The following is a 20695-nucleotide window of genomic DNA, read 5'->3' as shown; positions in this document are numbered from 1 at the left end:
TGCTCCCCAATTTTCTGAAAGAACACGTATGGAGTTGAAAATCTGGAAAATATAGAGTTGAAAATCTGAAAAAGTGGTTTCCTTAAAATTTTCTCTGTTTGTACACTCTTTGACAAGTATTTGTTTATCCCAAGTATACAGATACCCCTGTGTGAAGACTGCTGGTTTAAGAAACATGCTAAATTCTAGAGATGATCACTCCTATATTCCAGCAATCTAGTAATAGAGCAAGAGTGAAGGGAGGGATGAAGTGTAAAATTGGGGAGAAATAAACTTATTCTTTTCAGTTCAATTTACTAATAAGTAAATAAAGGAAATGTTTAAGTAATATAGAAGTAAAATAATAAATAAAAATGTTTTTTCAAAGGTACTTTTTTTCTCATCTTGGATAGCATGAATTTCCAAACACCATTGTTTTATAATAAAGTATTTAAAAAATAATACCATGGTTATTCTTGACAGGGTGATCGTGGAGACCCTGGGCCTGCTGGTCTGCCAGGCTCTCAGGGTGCCCCTGGAACTCCCGGCCCTGTTGGTGCTCCAGGAGATGCAGGACAGAGAGGAGATCCGGTAAGAAGAGTCAATTTCACACTGACAGTTATAAACAGCAGTATTCTATGTAATGAGCTGCATATCTGCATGCATACAATCATAATGTGAAGTTGATTAAAGGCTCGAAACAAAGAAACAAATGATCAATTATGAGTTAATTTTGTATTAGTCTTAGAGGAAAACATTTGATTCTAATAGGTATTCAAAAATTTTGATGCTTTGATTTTCATCACCTAAAAATGTTTTGGCTTATGGGAAATCATGTTAAATTTAAACAAGCGATGATATCTTACCATAATCTACTAAGGTAATTATTCAGTTAAGTCAGTTAATAAAATTGACTATTGAATTGTCATTGGAGTTTTGTGAGCACATCCTTATATATAGGGACATTAGCCTGATTTTAATCAATTAGCCCTAAGAGTAGACATAGATACAAGTAAATATATATTTATGTAGTCTCCAACTACAAACACATGTTTTTTGAATTCTGTATCTATATAGTATATGCATATTTTTTTACATATTAATTTTTGTGAAAATTTCTTCTAGGGTTCACGGGGTCCTATAGGACCACCTGGTCGAGCTGGGAAACGTGGCTTACATGTAAGTTCTCTGTTTTTCCTTAAAATATATGTCTTCTTACATAAAATATGCTCCCAAAGAAAAAGTACAATTTAAAATTCACAAATGAAAAGTACCAAATTTCTCAAGCTTTGGACAAAAACATTAATTTAAAATAATACCTAAGAGGTCATATTTGTTTTTATAATTTTTACATTGTTTTTCTGATTTTAAGTATGAATTCTTTCAAATAGTCTTTTAGAGTCACAGTTGTCTCCCAGAATAATAGGAATAATAGTGCTCTTCTCTCAAAGATTTTCTAAAAACCACATGAAAATAGTTTAAAAGCTCTTTGTAAACTTGAAAAGTGCTGTTTAAGTATTACATTTTATTTTCAACTAGACCGCTCTGCCCATGTTCTGATCTTTTTGCTATTTGCAGTTGCTTCCAGGTTAATGATTATTATACAGATGTCTTACCATGAATAAATCATCTCTTATAGGCACTTTACTAGGTCATGGTTTTTTTTACACCCATTTTATAAATCGGTATCTATATTCATGAAGAAAACATTTGAGCCTTAAAATTAGGGCTTATTATGAAATCATAATTCTCAGTTTTGATGAGCTTGACGGAAGATTTCATAGCTACATAGCATGTCAAGTGAATGGTTTTCTAACAATTACAAAAACAATGTGGTTTTGTTTTCCACAATTAAATTAATTTCGTTAATAATTTAAATAGGCGCTCTCTGGTTTAGTTATTTTCAATTATGAAATTTTGGGGCAATAAAAAAATATCTCTAACATTATGAAAACATTCAGACTGATTTTAGTATTTAAATTTATATTATTATATACAGCATGAAAAGTTACTGAGATATTTTCTTATTTTTATTATGAAAGGATTTCCATACTGTTTGACGATTAGGATATCCAAATTAAAATTTTAAAAGAGAACCACCCCCCGCAAAAAAAAACAGGAACAAAAAACTAGAAAGAAAAATTAACCCAATGGGCTATCTGTTTGATATCTTCATTCTCCACAGTCAGATTGAGGTAGTTTCAATTCTCTTTTAGGAAAACTTTAAAGACAACAGAAGCTGCCTGTATATTAGGTGACCCTAGCTGCTTGTCAATTTTCTGTAAACCACAAGCCCTCTGGAGCTGCATTTATGCCCCCAACACTTTAAAAAAGAAAGAAAGAAAGAAGCCTGAGACTGATCAAAATGATCGGATAATTTTCACGTTTTCTCTTGATGTTGCTTCTATCCCATAATAAGTTGCTTAATTATTGCTTTTTGTTTAGTTTCTCAGGATCAGGATTGATAGATTTGGGTACAGAAATTGCCAATATGAGGATAACAGCTTCTTTGTGTTTTTTATAGAGGAGAGTGGCTTAATGGTGATATTGCACTTGTATTATCTCAGACAAGTTCTTGCCAATTATTATTTCCCCCTGGTTTTATTGAGATATAATTGACATATAACACTGTGTTAGTTTAAGATGTACAGCATAATGATTTGATATATGTAAGTATTGTGAAATTATTACCACAGTAAGTTTAATTAACATCCATCATCTCACATAGTTGCAAATTTTATTTTATTATGGTGAGAACTTTTCAGGTCTACTCTTTCAGCAACTTTCAAATATGGTCAATTTTTTAATATAGTCCCAGCCGTCATATCTAGCTAGTTTATCTGCATAAGCAAATTTAATAAGCATTTTATTCTTAAAGGTAACATAAGTAAATAAGAACTTATGTTTTAATTTAAAAGAATCTATGTATATGGTGGCACTATTTTTACATAACAATATCAGCCAAAAATGTGAAATAATAGTCTCTGGAAAATGTTTCAGATAGGCTAGATCAAACCTAAAAATACCTCCTTCTAGTATGAATGTAAGATAAACATTAAAAAAACTAAATCTTTAGGAAAATATTATGTTCCTTGAGAAAAATAAATAAAGATTGCTAGGTCTAATTCTAATTAGGTAAATAAATATGTTAGTTCATATAAAATATGGTATTCAAAATTATAGTAAATACAATTGTGAAAGGTAAAATTGTAGTAAATTGTAGTCTCGACAGGCCATATCCATGCCATGACTGTATTTCTAGGGACCTCAAGGACCTCGTGGTGACAAAGGTGATCATGGAGACCGAGGTGACCGAGGTCAGAAGGGTCACAGAGGCTTTACTGGTCTTCAGGGTCTTCCTGGGCCTCCTGTAAGTAATTTCTTTAAGTATTATTTGCCGTTCATGTGAAAATACACAGATAACTTGACATGAGGATTTGTCTTTAAAATGGATGGACTTTCTGTATCTTATTTTTATTTCAAAGAACATCTTGATGAATAATTAATTACACAGCTGCCCAATATAAGCTGTAATTTTGTAGGGAAGAAATAAAGCAAAAGGACATATACACCATTACTCCTACAGTTGTCTTTAGTATTGCTCAACTCATAAAGACATTGTAGACACTGATGACTTTATGAAAGCAGTTTATGCCACTAATGTCAATGACAACACATTTTAAAAAGCTGAGACTAGCAGAATGTAGGATGTAAATATTTTGGTAACATTTAAAAATTTTTTCCTACTTAGGGTCCAAATGGTGAACAAGGCAGTGCTGGAATCCCAGGACCATTTGGCCCAAGAGTAAGTAACAAAACTTAACAAGTTGCAGATGTAAATATTTTCAGAGAGATACTGCTAGTGCTTGAGTATCATTTTCATGGATTGAAGCTGGGATCACCCAGGTTCTCTATTGCTGGCAGCAGACATATTAGACAAATCATTCAGCACAATTAACTTATGTAGAAATATCTTGAAATATGATATATTACTTTATGGCCCCACATTTAAATATCCTACTTAGGGTAAATATATTCATCGGTTGATTTTCTTACAGATTTTGTAAACATAATAAACATTTCATGTTTTTTGAATGTAGAAATATCCAGTAGATTGAATGATTTCCCACCTAGATTATTCTACAAAAATAGTTGCCGAAACCATAATCAGTTACTTATGAGTTATTGTCTAACAATTTACAAACATCTGTATTGGAGCAGTTCCATAAGGATAAGTATGCCAATATATTTTTTAAATTGTTTGAAAAATGCTAAGTAATTACTTTTAACCAATGGAAAAAGGAAGATTCTACTATTTCTTGGACCACCTTGATTGACAACTTGAAAATCAATCATTTAAAAATATGTACAATAATTTGGGAGGTAGTAAGGGAAAGTGTTTTGCTGAGAATGTGATGAATTATATGAAAGAAGTACAATATGGAATGACAGAAGTATTTACACTGAAAAGATCAGGGAGACGTTCACAGAAGCAGCTTTTGAGACCTACCCTTCTTCTTATATTAAAAACCAAGACCAAGCCAGTCAACAAAAAAAAACCTTTTTTTTTTTTTTTTTTGGTAGAAAAGTCTTTTTTAAAAAAAAAAAAGCAAAGAATTCATTTGAAGAAGAGCATTCAATGCACAGAAAGCTATTCAGGGATAAAATGTTTTTCTATGGGACTTGCATATGGATGTAATTGTTCAGTTGGTTCATTTTCTTACTCTGTGTTAAATGAAATTTCTATTAAACTCTCGCTCCTTGAGGTTCGCTCCTAGAAATTCTGTATTAGTATTAAGCCTACCTCTAATAGGTCATTAATGTAGTAAGACAATTGGCAGACATTTAGGAAAATCATTAGAAAGAATTTCTGCTGTGTTTAAATGCAATATAAACAAATCATACATAAATTTGAGAATTAAAATTGCTAGGATGGGATGAGATTCTGGGGTATAAGCACAGAAATTTAATTTATACTTATATCAAACACTTCAACTTCTGTCATTTTCTTAATGTTAGTTTATTGAATTTCTAGTTAAGTTTACAATACATGAGATTTGATAAAGCAGCTCCTACTAGTAAAAGTAGATGACTAGTCCAGTAAAGCTTTTAACTGTTACTGGTCTTTTACCATTCATGGATGATAGAGAGTTTAGTAAATATTAGAAAGTGCCGGAGCTCCATTTATTAGTCATTAGGAATCTGAATCTGAGAAATCATTGTGATAGCTCCATAAGGAAAATAGTCCTTTGATTAGAGAAAGTCATTGTGAAAGTTTTCTCACAGCATCTAAAATATAGCTTTTGTTTCTTATAGGGTCCTCCTGGCCCAGTTGGTCCTTCAGGTAAAGAAGGAAACCCTGGGCCTCTTGGGCCTATTGGCCCTCCCGGTGTGCGAGGCAGTGTCGGAGAAGCGGGACCTGAGGTAAAATCACAGGGGTTTGCATATAAATAACTCAGCTGGTTCTCATAGCTTGGATTCTATCCAAGGAATATCTTTGTAGCACGACAGACGAGAGATGGAAGGAACTCTGAAAACAAACCTAAAAGTCACACAAGGCTTGTCTGTATAAGTAGCTATTTCAAATATTGTTAATACAGGTTATTCAGAGTATATAAGATTAGAGTCCAAGCTACCTAGGCCTTGATTTCATGTGATACCAATGAGAGTGAATAGCAAGTTATGATTGTGTTTATAATGAAACTTATGAAAATGTTGCTTTGCTTTAAATGGCAATATATTAAAGGTGAGATTTGATGAATGTAGTCATTCATGAAAATGCTGGAAAGTGAAGAGTATGAAATTAAAGTTTTCTATATTGAAAATGACATTCGGAAAAGATTTTGATTAAAACTTTTCATTAAAAAATTCTAATAGTATCAACTTGAAGATTATGTAAAGCTATAAATTATATTAGAGTCTGGCTTCCCAGGTCTTTGAGAAACATCCTCATATATCTGCCATGTACACATGTATATGTGTGCATGTGTATATATGAATTTATGCTTCTTTCTTTGGTGTTTCTTTCTCTTTGGTCTTATTTACCTTTTCCTCTTTATTCTGTCTCTGCCCTTATTGGCAATACCAAATATTTGTTATTTGGTCAAAAAGCCTTATATTTCCTGTCGTCAAAAGGAATATTTCCTATTTATTTCTCTGTGAATGAACAACAGCTACAAAATTAGAATAACTCAGACTTATGTAGCTCTTGATTGACTTTATTTTGTAGTTTAGTAGTCCACGATAGAAAAAAAAAAATCTCTTCCCCCAAGATTAGAATAACAGAAAGCATGGAATCATGATAAGACCGTTAAAAAAATGATTAGACAGTCTCTTGAGGGTGAGGATATATTGGCACTCAAAGTTGAAGCGACTTGTCCAGAGCCATATAACAAGTGACAGAGCCAGTATTAGAACTCTAGCCTTCTGCCTGCCAGGGCTGTTCTCCCCACGTGAGGTGTGGACCACGCATATCTTCAGGCTGTTAGCTGATTCTCTCAAGTTGCTGAGTTCTTCTTGGGAAAATGCAGAAGGAAATTAATAAAGAGGATCCATTTCCTAGCCTTTGCCACTTTTTCACTCCAAAAGTTCTTATTTAGCAAAATAGAGCTCTTTATTTTTGTTAATAAAAAGGCTAAAAAAGAACATTCTTCAAATCTGTTTAGTACAGAGAATTTTGATCTACATCCTAAGTAACACATATAAAAAGACTTCCTGTGCTTTTCCTCTTATTTGGAAATAGGGGGAAATTGTCTCGTGGGCGTCTCTTGTGGATATTTTCTTGATATCGACGTGTAGTTTTCTAGAACTAGAACCCACAACTCCTCTGTGTTTCCCCTTTCAGCATCTGTCCATAAATTCCTTTAAAACATTTTAGTTGTGCCTCGCCCAAGATCATTTGAAACTGAATGTACATATCTACATATTTTTAACATAAAATATATTGCATCTTCAAGGTAAACATCAGAGAGAATTTTTTATGCTTTGATCTTTATGTAGCCCAGATGCTGATTTACAGATGTTGCCTGAAAAACAGTTATGCATCATTTCTCATCCTTGAAATGTTATAGGTTGGCAGGCCTAGTTAAAAGAGGACATGAGTCACAGTTGTCTTAGTATTGTCAAATTTGGGTATTACATTGTAACTCCCTATGAACCAAGTCCCATTAATGCCTTTTGTTCAATAGAAAAACAAAAAGAAAAAACATGTTAACTATATTTCCAATGTTTTAAAAATTAGGGTCCTCCTGGCGAACCTGGCCCACCTGGCCCTCCAGGTCCCCCTGGCCACCTTACAGCTGCTCTTGGGGATATCATGGGACACTATGATGAGAGCATGTCAGATCCACTTCCAGAATTTACTGAAGATCAGGCAGCTCCTGACGACAAAAACAAAACTGACCCTGGGGTCCATGCTACCCTGAAGTCACTCAGTAGTCAGATCGAAACTATGCGCAGCCCTGATGGCTCTAAAAAGCACCCAGCTCGGACTTGTGATGACTTAAAGCTTTGCCATTCTGCAAAGCAAAGTGGTAAGTAGACAGCTGCCCATTGAGCAATGTCCTTGTTTCTGATTGTGTTATTCTCAACTAACTGCATTCGAAAAATATTTTATTGACTACATTCCAAAAATATTTAGTGACAGATACAAGAGATAAAATGGTAGACATGTCACAGAGTTTGTGGTTTAGTGGTGGGGACAGTCAATGACATGAAAAATTATAGGATGAGATAGGTATTATAATAGAGGACATAGCCTATTAGTGATCCAGTTTCCTGATGGTAATTACATTTCCATCCAGAAATCTTAAAATATTGGTAATTTTGTGATGATACAAATGTAGAAAATATTTGCTTAAGCAAGGCTAACATTTATTTACCTACATGACTTCTTAGGGATTTAATATGCTAACGTATATTGTTGGATCAAGAGTAGAATAGTTTATTTCCCAAATTTATTTGATTATGAAATTCCTTTCATATAGTTTAATATTCTGTGAATATCACTTTAGGAATCTCCACTGGCAGGATTATGTTACAGTGATGTTCTAAAGTATTTTGGAATTAGTCTTTCTGTCCTAGTTGCATAAACCATGCCTAAAGTTTACATCATTCTGCCATTTTGATTAATTTGACAAGACTTGGAGAAGAAGGATTCTAGACCATAGGAATGAGCTATGAAATGCTTAAGAGTTTCAGTTAACTTTGAAATAACATTGACAGGGATAGCTAAAATTATCTTTGAAGATGAGACAATTAGATTCTCAGCTCTATGCACTCCACTACTGTGCCCTCATTTCTTTTAAAATGCAGTTTTTCATACACACATATAATATACATGTAATTAATATACCACATGTAATACATACACAAGCAAATATGTACATATAGAAATATGCACAAATATATATTTGTTTGTGTATTTATGTGACTTTATGTCCAGCACCAAGTACGAACTTGGTATATAGCCTGTTTCAAGAATCTCTTATATATGAGATCAATTTTAAATAGGGTCAGTGAGATAATTTATAGCATTCTAATTGTAGTTCAACTCATAGACTTACTTTATTCACAGTTTTGACAGTACACGATTTTATTACATTCCAATTATAATTTGCTTTAAAATATTGTCTTTATAAGTTTAATGGGAACACATTCATTTTGGCAAAGCTACTTAATCACTGAATTATCTTTTTTTGGTATAGTGTTCTCACCTATAAAATGGAGATAATGATATTTCTTTCACTTGTGTGTTTTGAGCCTTAAGTACATGATTTGGCAAAGTGCCTAAGAACAGTGCTTGACATGTAGAAAGGACCCAGATTCATAATAGTTACTTTTCTCTCACTGCAGAATATTTCCTTAACTGGATACTCTCTTGTAAAAGAGTCCTTAATCAATGAGTCTTGTTTTAAAACCCTCCATTAGTTCTGTTAGAGACTTATAACCATGTTTGAAATTCGCTTTATTTAGTGAATGTTTTTATTTTGGAAAATAGGTGAGTACTGGATTGATCCCAACCAGGGATCTGTTGAAGACGCAATCAAAGTTTACTGCAACATGGAAACAGGAGAAACATGTATTTCAGCAAACCCATCCAGTGTACCACGTAAAACGTGGTGGGCCAGCAAATCTCCTGACCATAAGCCTGTTTGGTATGGTCTTGATATGAATAGAGGATCTCAGGTAATTTAATACGCTTTATTATTATTATTATTTTTTATTTAAGACTATGCGATTGTTTTTTTTGGTCCAGATTTATCTTAACATGTTTATTTTAAAGTCATATATTCTCATTAGTTGCAATTGTAATATCATTGCTTAGACAGTTTTACTAGGAATTAAGTTAACATAAATTTTGAATGATAACTTTCCCATTGACGGAATGTAGAAAAGTAATTATTTTTGATTAGCTCGGTTAATGCATGTCACACTGATGTGGAGAATACTTGTAGGGATTTTGCCACAATTGAAAGACGGGGATCATATTTACTGTCAGGAGACATAGGTGACTTGTACCTGGATCTCTTACTGACTTTTGCAAATTAGCAGTTCATTTAACCTTTGGAGCCTCAGATTTTTCATTTTAAAGTCAGGGTGATAATATTTATTTCATAGTCTCCCTGTGAATATAAAGTGCTTGCTATAGTATCTAGTACATGGTAAGTTATAAATAAATATTAGATAATTACTATAATAGTATTTTAAATCATTGAATCACTTTGTAAACATTGTAGTATTATTTAAATTTAATGCATTTTTATAATTATATGAATTCTGTTAGTCTTTCTCCGAGTCCAGTCTCTTCTATATTTCTTTTATAGTCTAATACTTAGAATCTCAACCTGCCTTGTCACTTCCTATTTCAATATGAGTATTTCATTCTGGATTTCTTTATGGCAGCCTCACTCTGAAATTTTCATCTCACCTCTGTGTCTGATCTTTCCTCAGAACTCATGTTCATAATAAATATGAAGTGTAGACACATGGGTGTATGCAAGATATATTAGAATCTACCATATTTAATGAGCAGAAAAATTTAAAATTAAAATACACCCAATTGAAATATAATTTAATTAATACAATATTATGTAAAAAGCTCAAAAAAGAGCATTAGAAATAAAGCTAAAAGTAGAAGATGAGTAGGAAAGAGCCTCGAGGAAATTATTTTTAATTATTTGTTTTTAATAGCTAATGAAAGACCTATAATTTATATTTCCTACAAGTATATAACTGTTGGGTTAAAAAAGATTTTATATGAATAGTCAAGTCCTTATTATAATTAACAATAAAAGCAACGAGTTATTTTAATTAAATATCCAAGCCAATGCTTAACTTATATAACTTCTAAAAAGTAATATTTTTTTTAAAGAAATGGAGAAGCAGATTTAAAAATACTTAAACTTTCACTGGTGAGTTATAATTTTCATTGGTTTCTTTGCCTCTTGTTTGAGGCAGTAAAGACAAAGGTTCTTGTTTGTGATTATTCAGAACAATTTAAAAATATTTGTATATGTGTAGGTAGAATATCTTGTTATGTGAAAGAATAAAAGTAATACTCTTCAAAATTAATTTGTCTGCAATAAACACACACACATGCACACACACATACCCCACTGTGAAAGCCTTCAGTGTTACATATAACAAAGACTTTTTTGTTTTTCTAGTTTGCTTACGGAGACCACCAGTCACCTAATGCAGCTATTACCCAAATGACCTTCTTGCGCCTTTTATCAAAAGAAGCCTCCCAGAATATTACTTACATCTGTAAAAACAGTGTAGGCTACATGGATGATCAAGCTAAGAACCTCAAGAAAGCTGTGGTTCTCAAAGGGTCAAATGACTTAGAAATCAAAGCAGAGGGAAATATTAGATTCAGATATATAGTTCTTCAAGATACTTGCTCGGTAAGTACTTTTGATCTACATTAATTTGAGAAAAAACTATTTGTTAAAAATACTGTTATGGCACTTGAGATGGGGTAAATTTTACCCTGTATTTAGACACAACAGTTTGTCCATAGTTGTTCTTTAGAATAAACTTGAATGTGTGTTAGTATATGAAGCACAGTAGAGGTTTTAATACAAAACAATAAAGAAAGGATTGGATCTTTGGGATCTGATCCAGCTCTCTTGCAAACTTACTTTGGCTCTCTTGCAAGTAACTTAATTTATTTAAGCTAAGTTTCATGCTTTAAAATTCTTTGATTCTAAATATAATCAATCTGAGATACATTATATTTTTCACTGATCTGTATGTCTTCCCCCTAACATATCTATATATAAAAAAAGAAAGATATTTAATGATGAATTATAGTTTCGTTTATGTTGTCTGTGCATATTTGGGAAGTTGCAAAAGAACAAAGGTCATTTCCTCAATTTAAAGCATGAAAGAAATGCCTGTCAGTCTTGCTAATACCTCACTTTGTTAGCAGTGCTCTTAAGTGGTATTCTTAAAAAAATCATTTCTTTTGCATTATAAAAATAGGCTAGGATGTTGCAGCCTAACATCTTTGGAAGAATTTGTATGTACTGTTGACCCATTACATAATTTAATTCCAGAAACGAAATGGAAATGTGGGCAAGACCGTCTTTGAATATAGAACACAGAATGTGGCACGCTTGCCCATCGTAGATCTTGCCCCTGTGGATGTTGGCAGCACAGACCAAGAATTTGGCATTGAAATTGGGCCAGTTTGTTTTGTGTAAAGCAAGCCGAGATACATCGACAATGAGCAACACCCTCACCGTCAATGACCACCACCGTTCACAAGAACTTTGACTGTTTGAAGCTGATCCTGAGACTCTTGAAGTAATGGCTGATCCTGCATCAGCACTGTATATATGGTCTTAAGTGCCTGGCCTCCTTATCCTTCAGAATATTTATTTTACTTACAATCCTCAAGTTTCAATTGATTTAAAATATTTTTCAATACAAGAGTTTAGGTTTAAGATGACCAGTGACAACGACCACCTTTTAAAAAAGTAAACTGATTGAATAAATAAATCTTTGTTTTCTTCAATTTATTTCAAAGTAATGACAAAGTTGCTTAGTATTTGTGAGAAAATTTCTCTTCCTGGCAGGTAGCTTAAAGAGTGGGGTATGTAAAACTATAACACATGTTTATTTCACTTGGCTGCAATTTGAAAAATAGAAAGTAGTGCCCTTTTGTGAGCTCTCATTCCCAGATTATTAATTAAAAATGAAATCAAAATGTTTATCCTTGTGATTGAAACTCTCATGCATGCCTTGATATTGTAAAACTATTATAGAAACTCTTTAAAGAGAATCTTGAAAAAATAGTTTCTCACTGTCTTAAATGGAATTTTTAAATAATATATATTCAATGGAATTTCTTGAAAACAAAGTGGTCTTAGATTTTATAAAGTGTGGTAAGTTTAGACTTTTTTCTCTTTCAAAGTTAAAGTTACCTTTCCCTCTTGACTCAGTCTATCAATACAGATAGAAGTTACATGATTTACCATTGGATACATTTGCACTTTCTTGTTTAAGACATTGAATGCAAAAAATTTACACATACAGCTTTATAAACATGTGTCCAGGACCCAAAGTTGAGAGTCTTCCACATGTACAGTCTCATCATCCTGGAGCCTATATGATGAAGAAAAAGATTTAGAAACTTGGAGCTGTGGAGCTAACTCTAAGCAAATGTGATGATTGGAAATAGAACATTTGGCCTCTGAACTCTCATAAGAAAAATGACCCAACATTTCTTAGCATGAGCTACCTCATCTCTAGAAGCTGGGATGGACTTACTATTCTTGTTTATATTTTAGATACTAAAAGGTGCTATGCTTCTGTTATTATTCCAAGACTGGAGATAGGCAGGGCTAAAATGTATTATTATTTTTCCTTTAATGATGGTGCTAAAATTCTTTCTATAAAATTCTTTTAAAATAAAGATGGTTTCATCAATACCATTTGTGAAAGCATAACTATTAGACTACCCGTTTCTGAAAGAAGGAGCATTGTTCCAGTGCCTTTTCCCCTGTTCATCTGTCATACTGTATCTAGAATGTTTTGTAATATCTGCACGTTTCTTAGATCAGAATATGTAGGTCCCCTTGTGTTTCAAGGTTTTTTTTTTCCTTAATTGCATTTGTTGGCTCCATTTTTATTTTTTCTTTGAAAATAAACAACTGGGACCATCCCAAAGGACAAGCCATGCATACGACTTTAGTCATGTATCTGCAAAGCATCGAATTAAATGCACGCTTTTGTCACGTCAATGATTTTTGTTTTGTGGAATTCCTTTAAACATATTAGATCCATTTCATTTCCAATAATGAAAAGTAAGGTGTTGTGGTATTCTGTTTTCCATTTGTTTAAAAGATAAAACAACAATTATCTTCCACTATGTATATTACTGGTTTATATATGAAAATCAACATCAATCACGAAGGCAACATGGCACTAATTATCACTGTCTATGCCCTTAAAAATCTCAGGGTAGTATTATTGATAAAAAAAGAAAATCAACTGATTTTTCATGGTTGAATAAACTGTGATAATAAAACATATGTCTCAGAGTGTATCACATATGGATTTAGCCTAAATGCTTTCAGAGTTTTATTTCAATATTTATTGAACAACATTGTTTTTCCAAAATTGGTTATTATTTGAGCTCTATATCTTGAATTTGAATATTTATATATCTAAAGACATTTGTGAGTTGTTTTATTAAAACTTCTTTTTGAGTTCAACCTAAATAGGTTGTATAAGTTCAGATATATCAAACAGAAACATGCATTGATTCTCGTAAGTCAAAAACGATAATAATCTCCAACTATAGAAATATTCTTATTTGGAGCTCAGGAATGTACAATTAAAAGACTGCCTCAGATAATTTCAAAGGCTCTCAAATTTCTTGCCTGAATTCTAGTTCTATAGGTCTCATAGACTAGTGGACTTCTCTACCTTCATGCCCAACAGACACCTCAGACCTTACATGCTCAACAGTAAAATAATCTACATCTTGGGAGGATGGTGACATTAATTATCAATTTATTTAAAAATACAAATGAAAATTTCCAAAATTAACTTAAATGAAGAAAAATAGCAAAGAAAGCACAATGATCAAAAAGTCCCAAACTCATAACACACAATTTGGCAAATTATGGCTAGGTTCAATATATTATATTCCAAATTGAAAAGGGAGTCAAAGAAATTATAGAAAACATCCCTCTCAAGAGAATGGTGTTTTATAGCAGAAGGCAAGTATAAAAAAATCTGGGAGAAAAAAATGATTGTAACTACCATACTGAGAGTTTTTATCCCATTATGAATAAAAAGCATCTCAGGATAATTTTTTCTTTGAAAGTATGAAGATTTCGGGAGAGACTAAGAATGATCTCTTAAAAGCTAACTTGGGGGCTGAGGCCCAACAGCAGCAAACCAAGGCAATGATGCGTCAGTGAAAAACAAAAGCCCGTGGAACATGGGGCATGCCAGTAAGTTGATTTGTTTTTTATCAAAATGGCTGGCTTATGCAAGAACAGCTTTTCTTCTCAGCCTCCTTTATCAATGCATCATTTTCTCCAATATAAGTGTCAGCATTTCCCAAGAATCAGTCTTTCTCGCTTAACCTTCATACTCAATAGTCTCTCATCACCAGCTCTTATCCAGGCCCATGGCTTTACTTACTACCTATATGTCAAAAACTTCAAAAGCTTATATACAGCCCCAATCTCTCCTTGGAGTTCAAGAAATGCATATATAAATATTTAACTCAAAATCTTCATTGAGTTTCAAAGGTACTTGTAGCTTAGTAGGTTAAAGAAAATTCATAATATTTCTATCTCAAAGCTGACTTGCGTTCTTTGTTCCCCTTTGTTCCCTCAGGTAACAGCCTCATTATCCATCCATTTAGGCAGGCTAGGAACCTGGGAGTCATTTCTCCATTACCATGCCAGAATCCTAGCATTGCTGATATTTTCAATTTTACCTAAATGTTCCTCAAGGCCATACTCTTCTCACCATCTCCAATGCCACCATCTTAGTCCACATTATAATTATTTCTCACCTAGGTTCCTTCAATAACCTTCTAGTAGGCTTTCATGCCTCCATTCTTGGCTTCTTCTGATCCACTCTTGCCATGAGAGCCAGAGCGGTAAATTTAAATATAAATCTGAGTATGTAATCTCACTCTCTCCCCCACCCAACACAAGACACACACACACACACACACACACACACACACACACACACATCTTTAAAAGTTTCAGCCGTATCTTCTATAGCTTTTTAAAATTTTTGTTAAATTTAAATTTATTTCAATGACATTGGTTAATAAAATTATACAGATTTCAAGTACACAATTCAATATCACATCATCTGTATCTTGCATTGTGTGTTCACCACCCAAATTCAAAATGGTATTTTCTTGAATAAAGACAAAAATTAAACTCTACGAAGCTCTGGCGGACTTGACCTCTGCCTACTTCTCATGCTTTATTTTGCCACTATCATTCTTTCTACTTTACACACAGTGAATTTCTATCCATTTTCTAAAAGCCAGATTCCTCATCACGTCAAAAGTATTTGCATATGTATTCCCCTTGCCCAGTTTACTTGCACTCATCAGTTGGAACTCTTCTCAATGCTACATCCTCACAAAATTCTACCTAGATTCCTCATTCTTCACTACCACCCAGATTAACATTCCCTGTTGTAAATATTCATGGCATTCTGTACTTTTCTTTACAAATTATGATGCTTTATGTAGTTGTATGATTACTTGATTAGTGTCAGTCTTCTCTATTAATTTGTTACAAGGGCAGGGACTACTTACAAGGATCCAACATACTGCTTGATATTTGTGTTTGTTCAAAATACATGTATTGAGTGAATAATGAGAAATTATATACTATGTAACTAGAAAAGTATATTTAGAGAGTATTTGTACTTGATTTTTGTACTAGTGTGAAGCATGTATTATTATTACTATTGTATTATTGTTATTATTTCTATTAGCATTATGGATAGAAAACATAATAGATGATTCTATCCACAATGACAATAGAAACATACAACACTAAGGACTAAAGATGACAAGAAATTTCTAGAACTTGACTGAAAAAAACTGTTAACACTTGACTGAGATATGTAAAATAAGATAAAAAATGGAAATAAATATGCCTATTGTCACACAAAGAAGCTCAATACTTAAAAATTTAATTATTTTTTTCTAAATTGATACAGAAATACAATTCCACTCAAAATCTCTATAGGATCTTAAAACATGGAACATTACAAAACCATTCTAAAGCTCATTGGAATAAAAAATGTGTAAGAAAAGTGATAAGGAATCCCCTACAAAACCAAAAATAATGAGTAAAAATGGGTCATTGGCTCTACTAGATATAAAAAATATAATAAGAGCTACTGGAAATTGTGAAAAAAGAGTATTTAGAAATGAATCCATTTATCTATATTAGAATTTATAATTAAATTAATTCTCATTTATTCAGTAAATGGTATTACAGAAACTTGAGACATTTATCATTTTAAAGCATGTTTTCTTTCTTAATCTTTATACCAAAACATTTTCCAAAAGGACTAAATATTTCAATTAAAAAATTCTTTAAGTATATTACCATAAAATTTTTTAAGTAGTTTAATAATCTTGGAATGGGAATGAAAATAAATATGTAAATAATAAAGTAAAATGTGAAGGATCATTTTCTAAAGTACATTTTAAATTTACATTATAAAACTCTCAGGTGTGCTCAAACTGGGAAAAATTTTGTTATGAATATGACAGAAAAGGCTTAATATACTTTGTCTACAAAAGCCCTTAGGAACCAGTAAGAAAAAACAAATAAAAGTATGCAAAATCCTACATAGATAACTCACAAAAGCCATAATACAAAGACCAATAAACATGTGGGAGATATTTAATATTGTTAGAAATGAAAAATGCAACTGAAAATCTAAGATATTAAATTCTACCTGTATTTGACAAATATTAAAATATTTGTCAGATGTAAAAGAAAATGCAGGAAAATGTTTATATACGTTTTGTTTATTTTTTTCCACTCGATATAGAAAGTATAGTTAAAGTCGTTTTTTCAAATTGGTTTATTCAGAGTTCCTGTAAATGTGAGAAAGGAGTGGCCCAATATAAGCCGCGGGTAGGAGAAAGAACAGGATACACTAGGGTATCTTCTAGGATTGTCTATTTTTCTGGATGACAAGTAACAGATATCATTTGTAAGCAAATTCAAATACAGATATTAAATAGAGTGAAACTTAAAACCAGTGTGACAAAATCAACTTCACAATGGTGGCAGATTAATTTAGACTACACCCATCTGTTGTGGGTGCATGTACGGATGTTGGTATTTTTCATGTCGAATGTAAAATGATTATCCAGTCAATGCTACAGGTGGTCACTCCATGCTTTATATGCTGTTTTACCATTTAGTGGGAAAAACATAACACATCAACTGAATTGAATAACTACATAAAAGCCTACTAGAAGGCTACCTTAACGAAGTATGCATGGCAGAACCACAGGACTGAGCCATCTAAACTAGGCTGGGATTTGAGAGGAGAGGAAGCAAGAAAAAGTTTTTTCTTAATGAGTCTTGAGGGATAAATACAATATCTTGAGCGATGGAGGCATACCAGACGTGAAGAACAAAATAGATCAAGGCACTTAAAAGATAGGGCTTGTTTGGGAAACTGGCCATGGCAGTAGATTACATGCAAGGGGCTGCTGGGAAATAAAGAATTAGGGAGAGATATCATGAAAGGACTTTTATGTCAAGCCAAAGAGATTGAAAGTTATTCTGAAGGTTTTTCGTTTGTTTGTTTGTTTTTAGGAAACTATTTTTGGCTCTTAGCTGAGAATAGGGCATTTGTGGCTATCACAAAAATTGGGAAATATTCTAAACATTTTGTGAATGGGCCAAAGATATTGAATATCTTGCATGCAGGTCAATCTCTTTGAACAAAATCTGAAGTACCCAAAATGTCAATAGAACTTTTACTGCCAGATACTATAAGACATTAATTTGCATATTAAAAAGATCACCTTGGCAGCAGTACTCAAAGAATTTTTAACATGAGTGAGACTGAAAACAAAGAGATTAGTTAGAACAATGTTGGAGAAAAGGAGACAGGAACTAAGTCAAGGCCACTGTGGATAGAGAAAGAGAGATGGATTTGGGAGATATTTAAGAAATAGAATCAATAGCATCTGATGAAAGAGTGAGGGAGTGAGGCGTCAAGAAACTTAGGATTATTCTCAAGTTTTCTGGCTTGGGTAGCTGGATAGAAGATGATGGCACTTACTAAGATAGGGAATAGAGAACAGGCTGAGGATGTGTGTGATATATTAGTGGAGCATCCAGGTGGAGATAGGTTGGGGTTATACTTGAAGATATGCAAGCCATCAAATCGAGGATTTAGAGCTTTGAGGAATGAGATCACTCAAGAAAGTTGTAAAAGGAGATCAGTGAGCTAGGACAGACCACTGGGGAACCCCGATGTTTAAAGGGAAAAGACAGAAAGAAGAGAGCTCTATTCCTATCACTAGGAATATTATATTACTTATAGAATCCTGAATCTTGGTTGTTAAAGGTAACCATAAACTTCAGGGAAAAAAGCTTGAAGCCACCTCTGATGCTATAATCCAGTTCATATTCTCATTTTTGCACTTTCATGACTAAACTCAAGAAAACCAATAGAACAAGTACAAAGAAAGATGAAAATTCTGGTTAAAAATCAATCTAGGCAAATCTAGTGAGGCTGTTATAAGGAACCCTAAAGATGTACTAATTTAGCATAATCCTATATAATTTATACTTTTAATTTTCTGCTAGATTTTATTTTTTGCCATCAATGGACACCTCAAATAAATTTAATTCACAATAATGCCTTACCATGAGACTATCTTACAAGTAAAACAAAATGAAACAAAATGAAAAACAAAGATTGCATTTAATTTTATCAAGGAATATGATTCACCCACAAGTTAGGGCTTGCATACCAAAAGCTTATGATATAAATAATTATGGTTAAATGCCATCAGTACTATAAGAAATTGGTTTGCACATATATGAGGTAAAAAAATGTAAATTCAAATAGTAATAAATAGAGGAAGATAGAAATGAAATGTTAATGTGAAAATTTTTCTCAGCTGTTGAAAATGTTATGAGCTAGACCTTATAATGAAAGGCAGCTGGAGATATGAAAATCACAATTGTTAGCCACTTTAATGAGAAAAATGCAACAGCAATTGAAGACATCTGTAGTCAAAATGTAAGCCCTAAAGAATCACATAGGAAGCTGCTGTCCAAGCTCCTCCCTGAGACATCTGACATGTTTCTGTGCATAATGTGGGTTCTTACAAGCAGTGATTGCCTTTATTCCTTCAAGTCTGTGCTCTTGATGACTCCACCAAAGACAGTCTCCAGGTGGCTTAAATTCAAGACAAAATTTGAAAATCAGACCCAAATCATTTTTATCAGTGATACCTTCTTTCTGTTCATTTTCCTCTCTGTGCTCATAGCCCTTGAATTAATCATGACCTTAGCCCTTAAAAGTAAATCCTCCTTTTCTCCATTAAAAGATACAGGATGCCAAAGCAGACTTTCGGTGATGCTTCCTCCACAGCCTCCCTTCTACCACATGCACATCATATTGTCCTTTTCCCCTTTCTTTGGAAGTTTTGCTCCCTAATGATTTCGTCTGGAGCCAGATGATTTCATCGACCATCTGTATAAGGATGATTTCCAAATTTACTTTAGCCGCCCTTGACCTAGTATTTCTCCAGTCACACATTTTATCATGTTCAACCACCCTTCCAAATAAATCACTGTCTTGTTGAACTGCCACGTAGAAAGCCGTGAGTAAGACTGGAGTTGTGTAATTTTCCACTTAGTCCTTTTTTAAACAGAAACGCCTCTTGTATGACTTTTGATGTCCTCCTTTTGTTGTCCCCATTTTCCCCTCTTAACCTAATTTTTTCTGGCAAGTATGTCTACATTCTATGATGCTTTCTTTAGTCCAGTCTGAAAAAAAATGCGCTCTGATTCCTTGCCAAGTTTCTTTAGTCTTATTTCCTTCTTCTATAAAATGAAGATTCATCCTTCTTCCATCCACAATAGATGTCTCTTCATTGACTGTAAATCTGATCCTGTCTCTCCACACTTCCCTTGACCATGAGCTCTCCTCAAGCAACAGTATTCCAGTATTGAAAACCTATATACGGCTCTATATTGAAAAGCATATTTAAAAAAAATAAATAAAGCATCCTGTCTTGTTATTCTGAGTTCTCTGTATCAGACTATATTCTCAACCTTATCTCTTATACCACCACATGAAACCCATGCTCCATCTGAAACTGGGCTAATTAAAATAATACACGGCATAACTGCACATCTTTCTTTATAGTATTTAGGTGGACTTCTCTCTCTCCCTAAAAATGTTCTATTACTTAAAGTCTGCTTGAAATGCCACCCTCCTTATATAGCCTTTCTTGAGGGCCTCCAAGTGGTCAGGATTGTTCTTTCTTGTGCCTTTCTAGTACCTCATATCTCTCGAGTACAACTTATTATGCTGAGTCTTACGATATGCTGTTTTCCACATTTCATGGGATTTCAATCTCCTTGAATTTTCAGGAGCACCAAATTCTGAGCCTTGCATTTAATAGTTGCTCAATAATGTTACTGAATTGAAATGAATGAAT

The 20695-nt window shown here is 33.1% G+C and overlaps 1 protein-coding gene across 3 annotated transcripts in view; it reads left to right on the top strand.

Moving 5' to 3' along the window:
- COL5A2 (collagen type V alpha 2 chain) overlaps positions 1-13516 on the top strand; it is a 135484-nt gene extending 121968 nt beyond the window's left edge. For all 3 annotated transcript variants that reach the window (XM_015596548.2, XM_025039437.1, XM_025039438.1), the window contains 9 exons: positions 463-570; positions 1105-1158; positions 3242-3349; positions 3731-3784; positions 5296-5403; positions 7220-7511; positions 8978-9165; positions 10647-10886; positions 11541-13516. In XM_015596548.2, coding sequence (XP_015452034.1) covers positions 463-570; positions 1105-1158; positions 3242-3349; positions 3731-3784; positions 5296-5403; positions 7220-7511; positions 8978-9165; positions 10647-10886; positions 11541-11687 — 1299 coding nt within the window. In that variant the 3' untranslated portion in view covers positions 11688-13516. The remainder of the gene's footprint in view (positions 1-462; positions 571-1104; positions 1159-3241; positions 3350-3730; positions 3785-5295; positions 5404-7219; positions 7512-8977; positions 9166-10646; positions 10887-11540) is intronic.
- Positions 13517-20695: the final 7179 nt, after the last annotated feature.

The sequence above is a fragment of the Pteropus alecto genome, unplaced genomic scaffold (genome assembly GCF_000325575.1).
Source record: "Pteropus alecto unplaced genomic scaffold, ASM32557v1 scaffold3, whole genome shotgun sequence".
NCBI lineage: Eukaryota > Metazoa > Chordata > Mammalia > Chiroptera > Pteropodidae > Pteropus > Pteropus alecto.
Note: the sequence above shows the minus strand (reverse complement) of the source record. Positions and strands in the feature narration are given on the sequence as shown.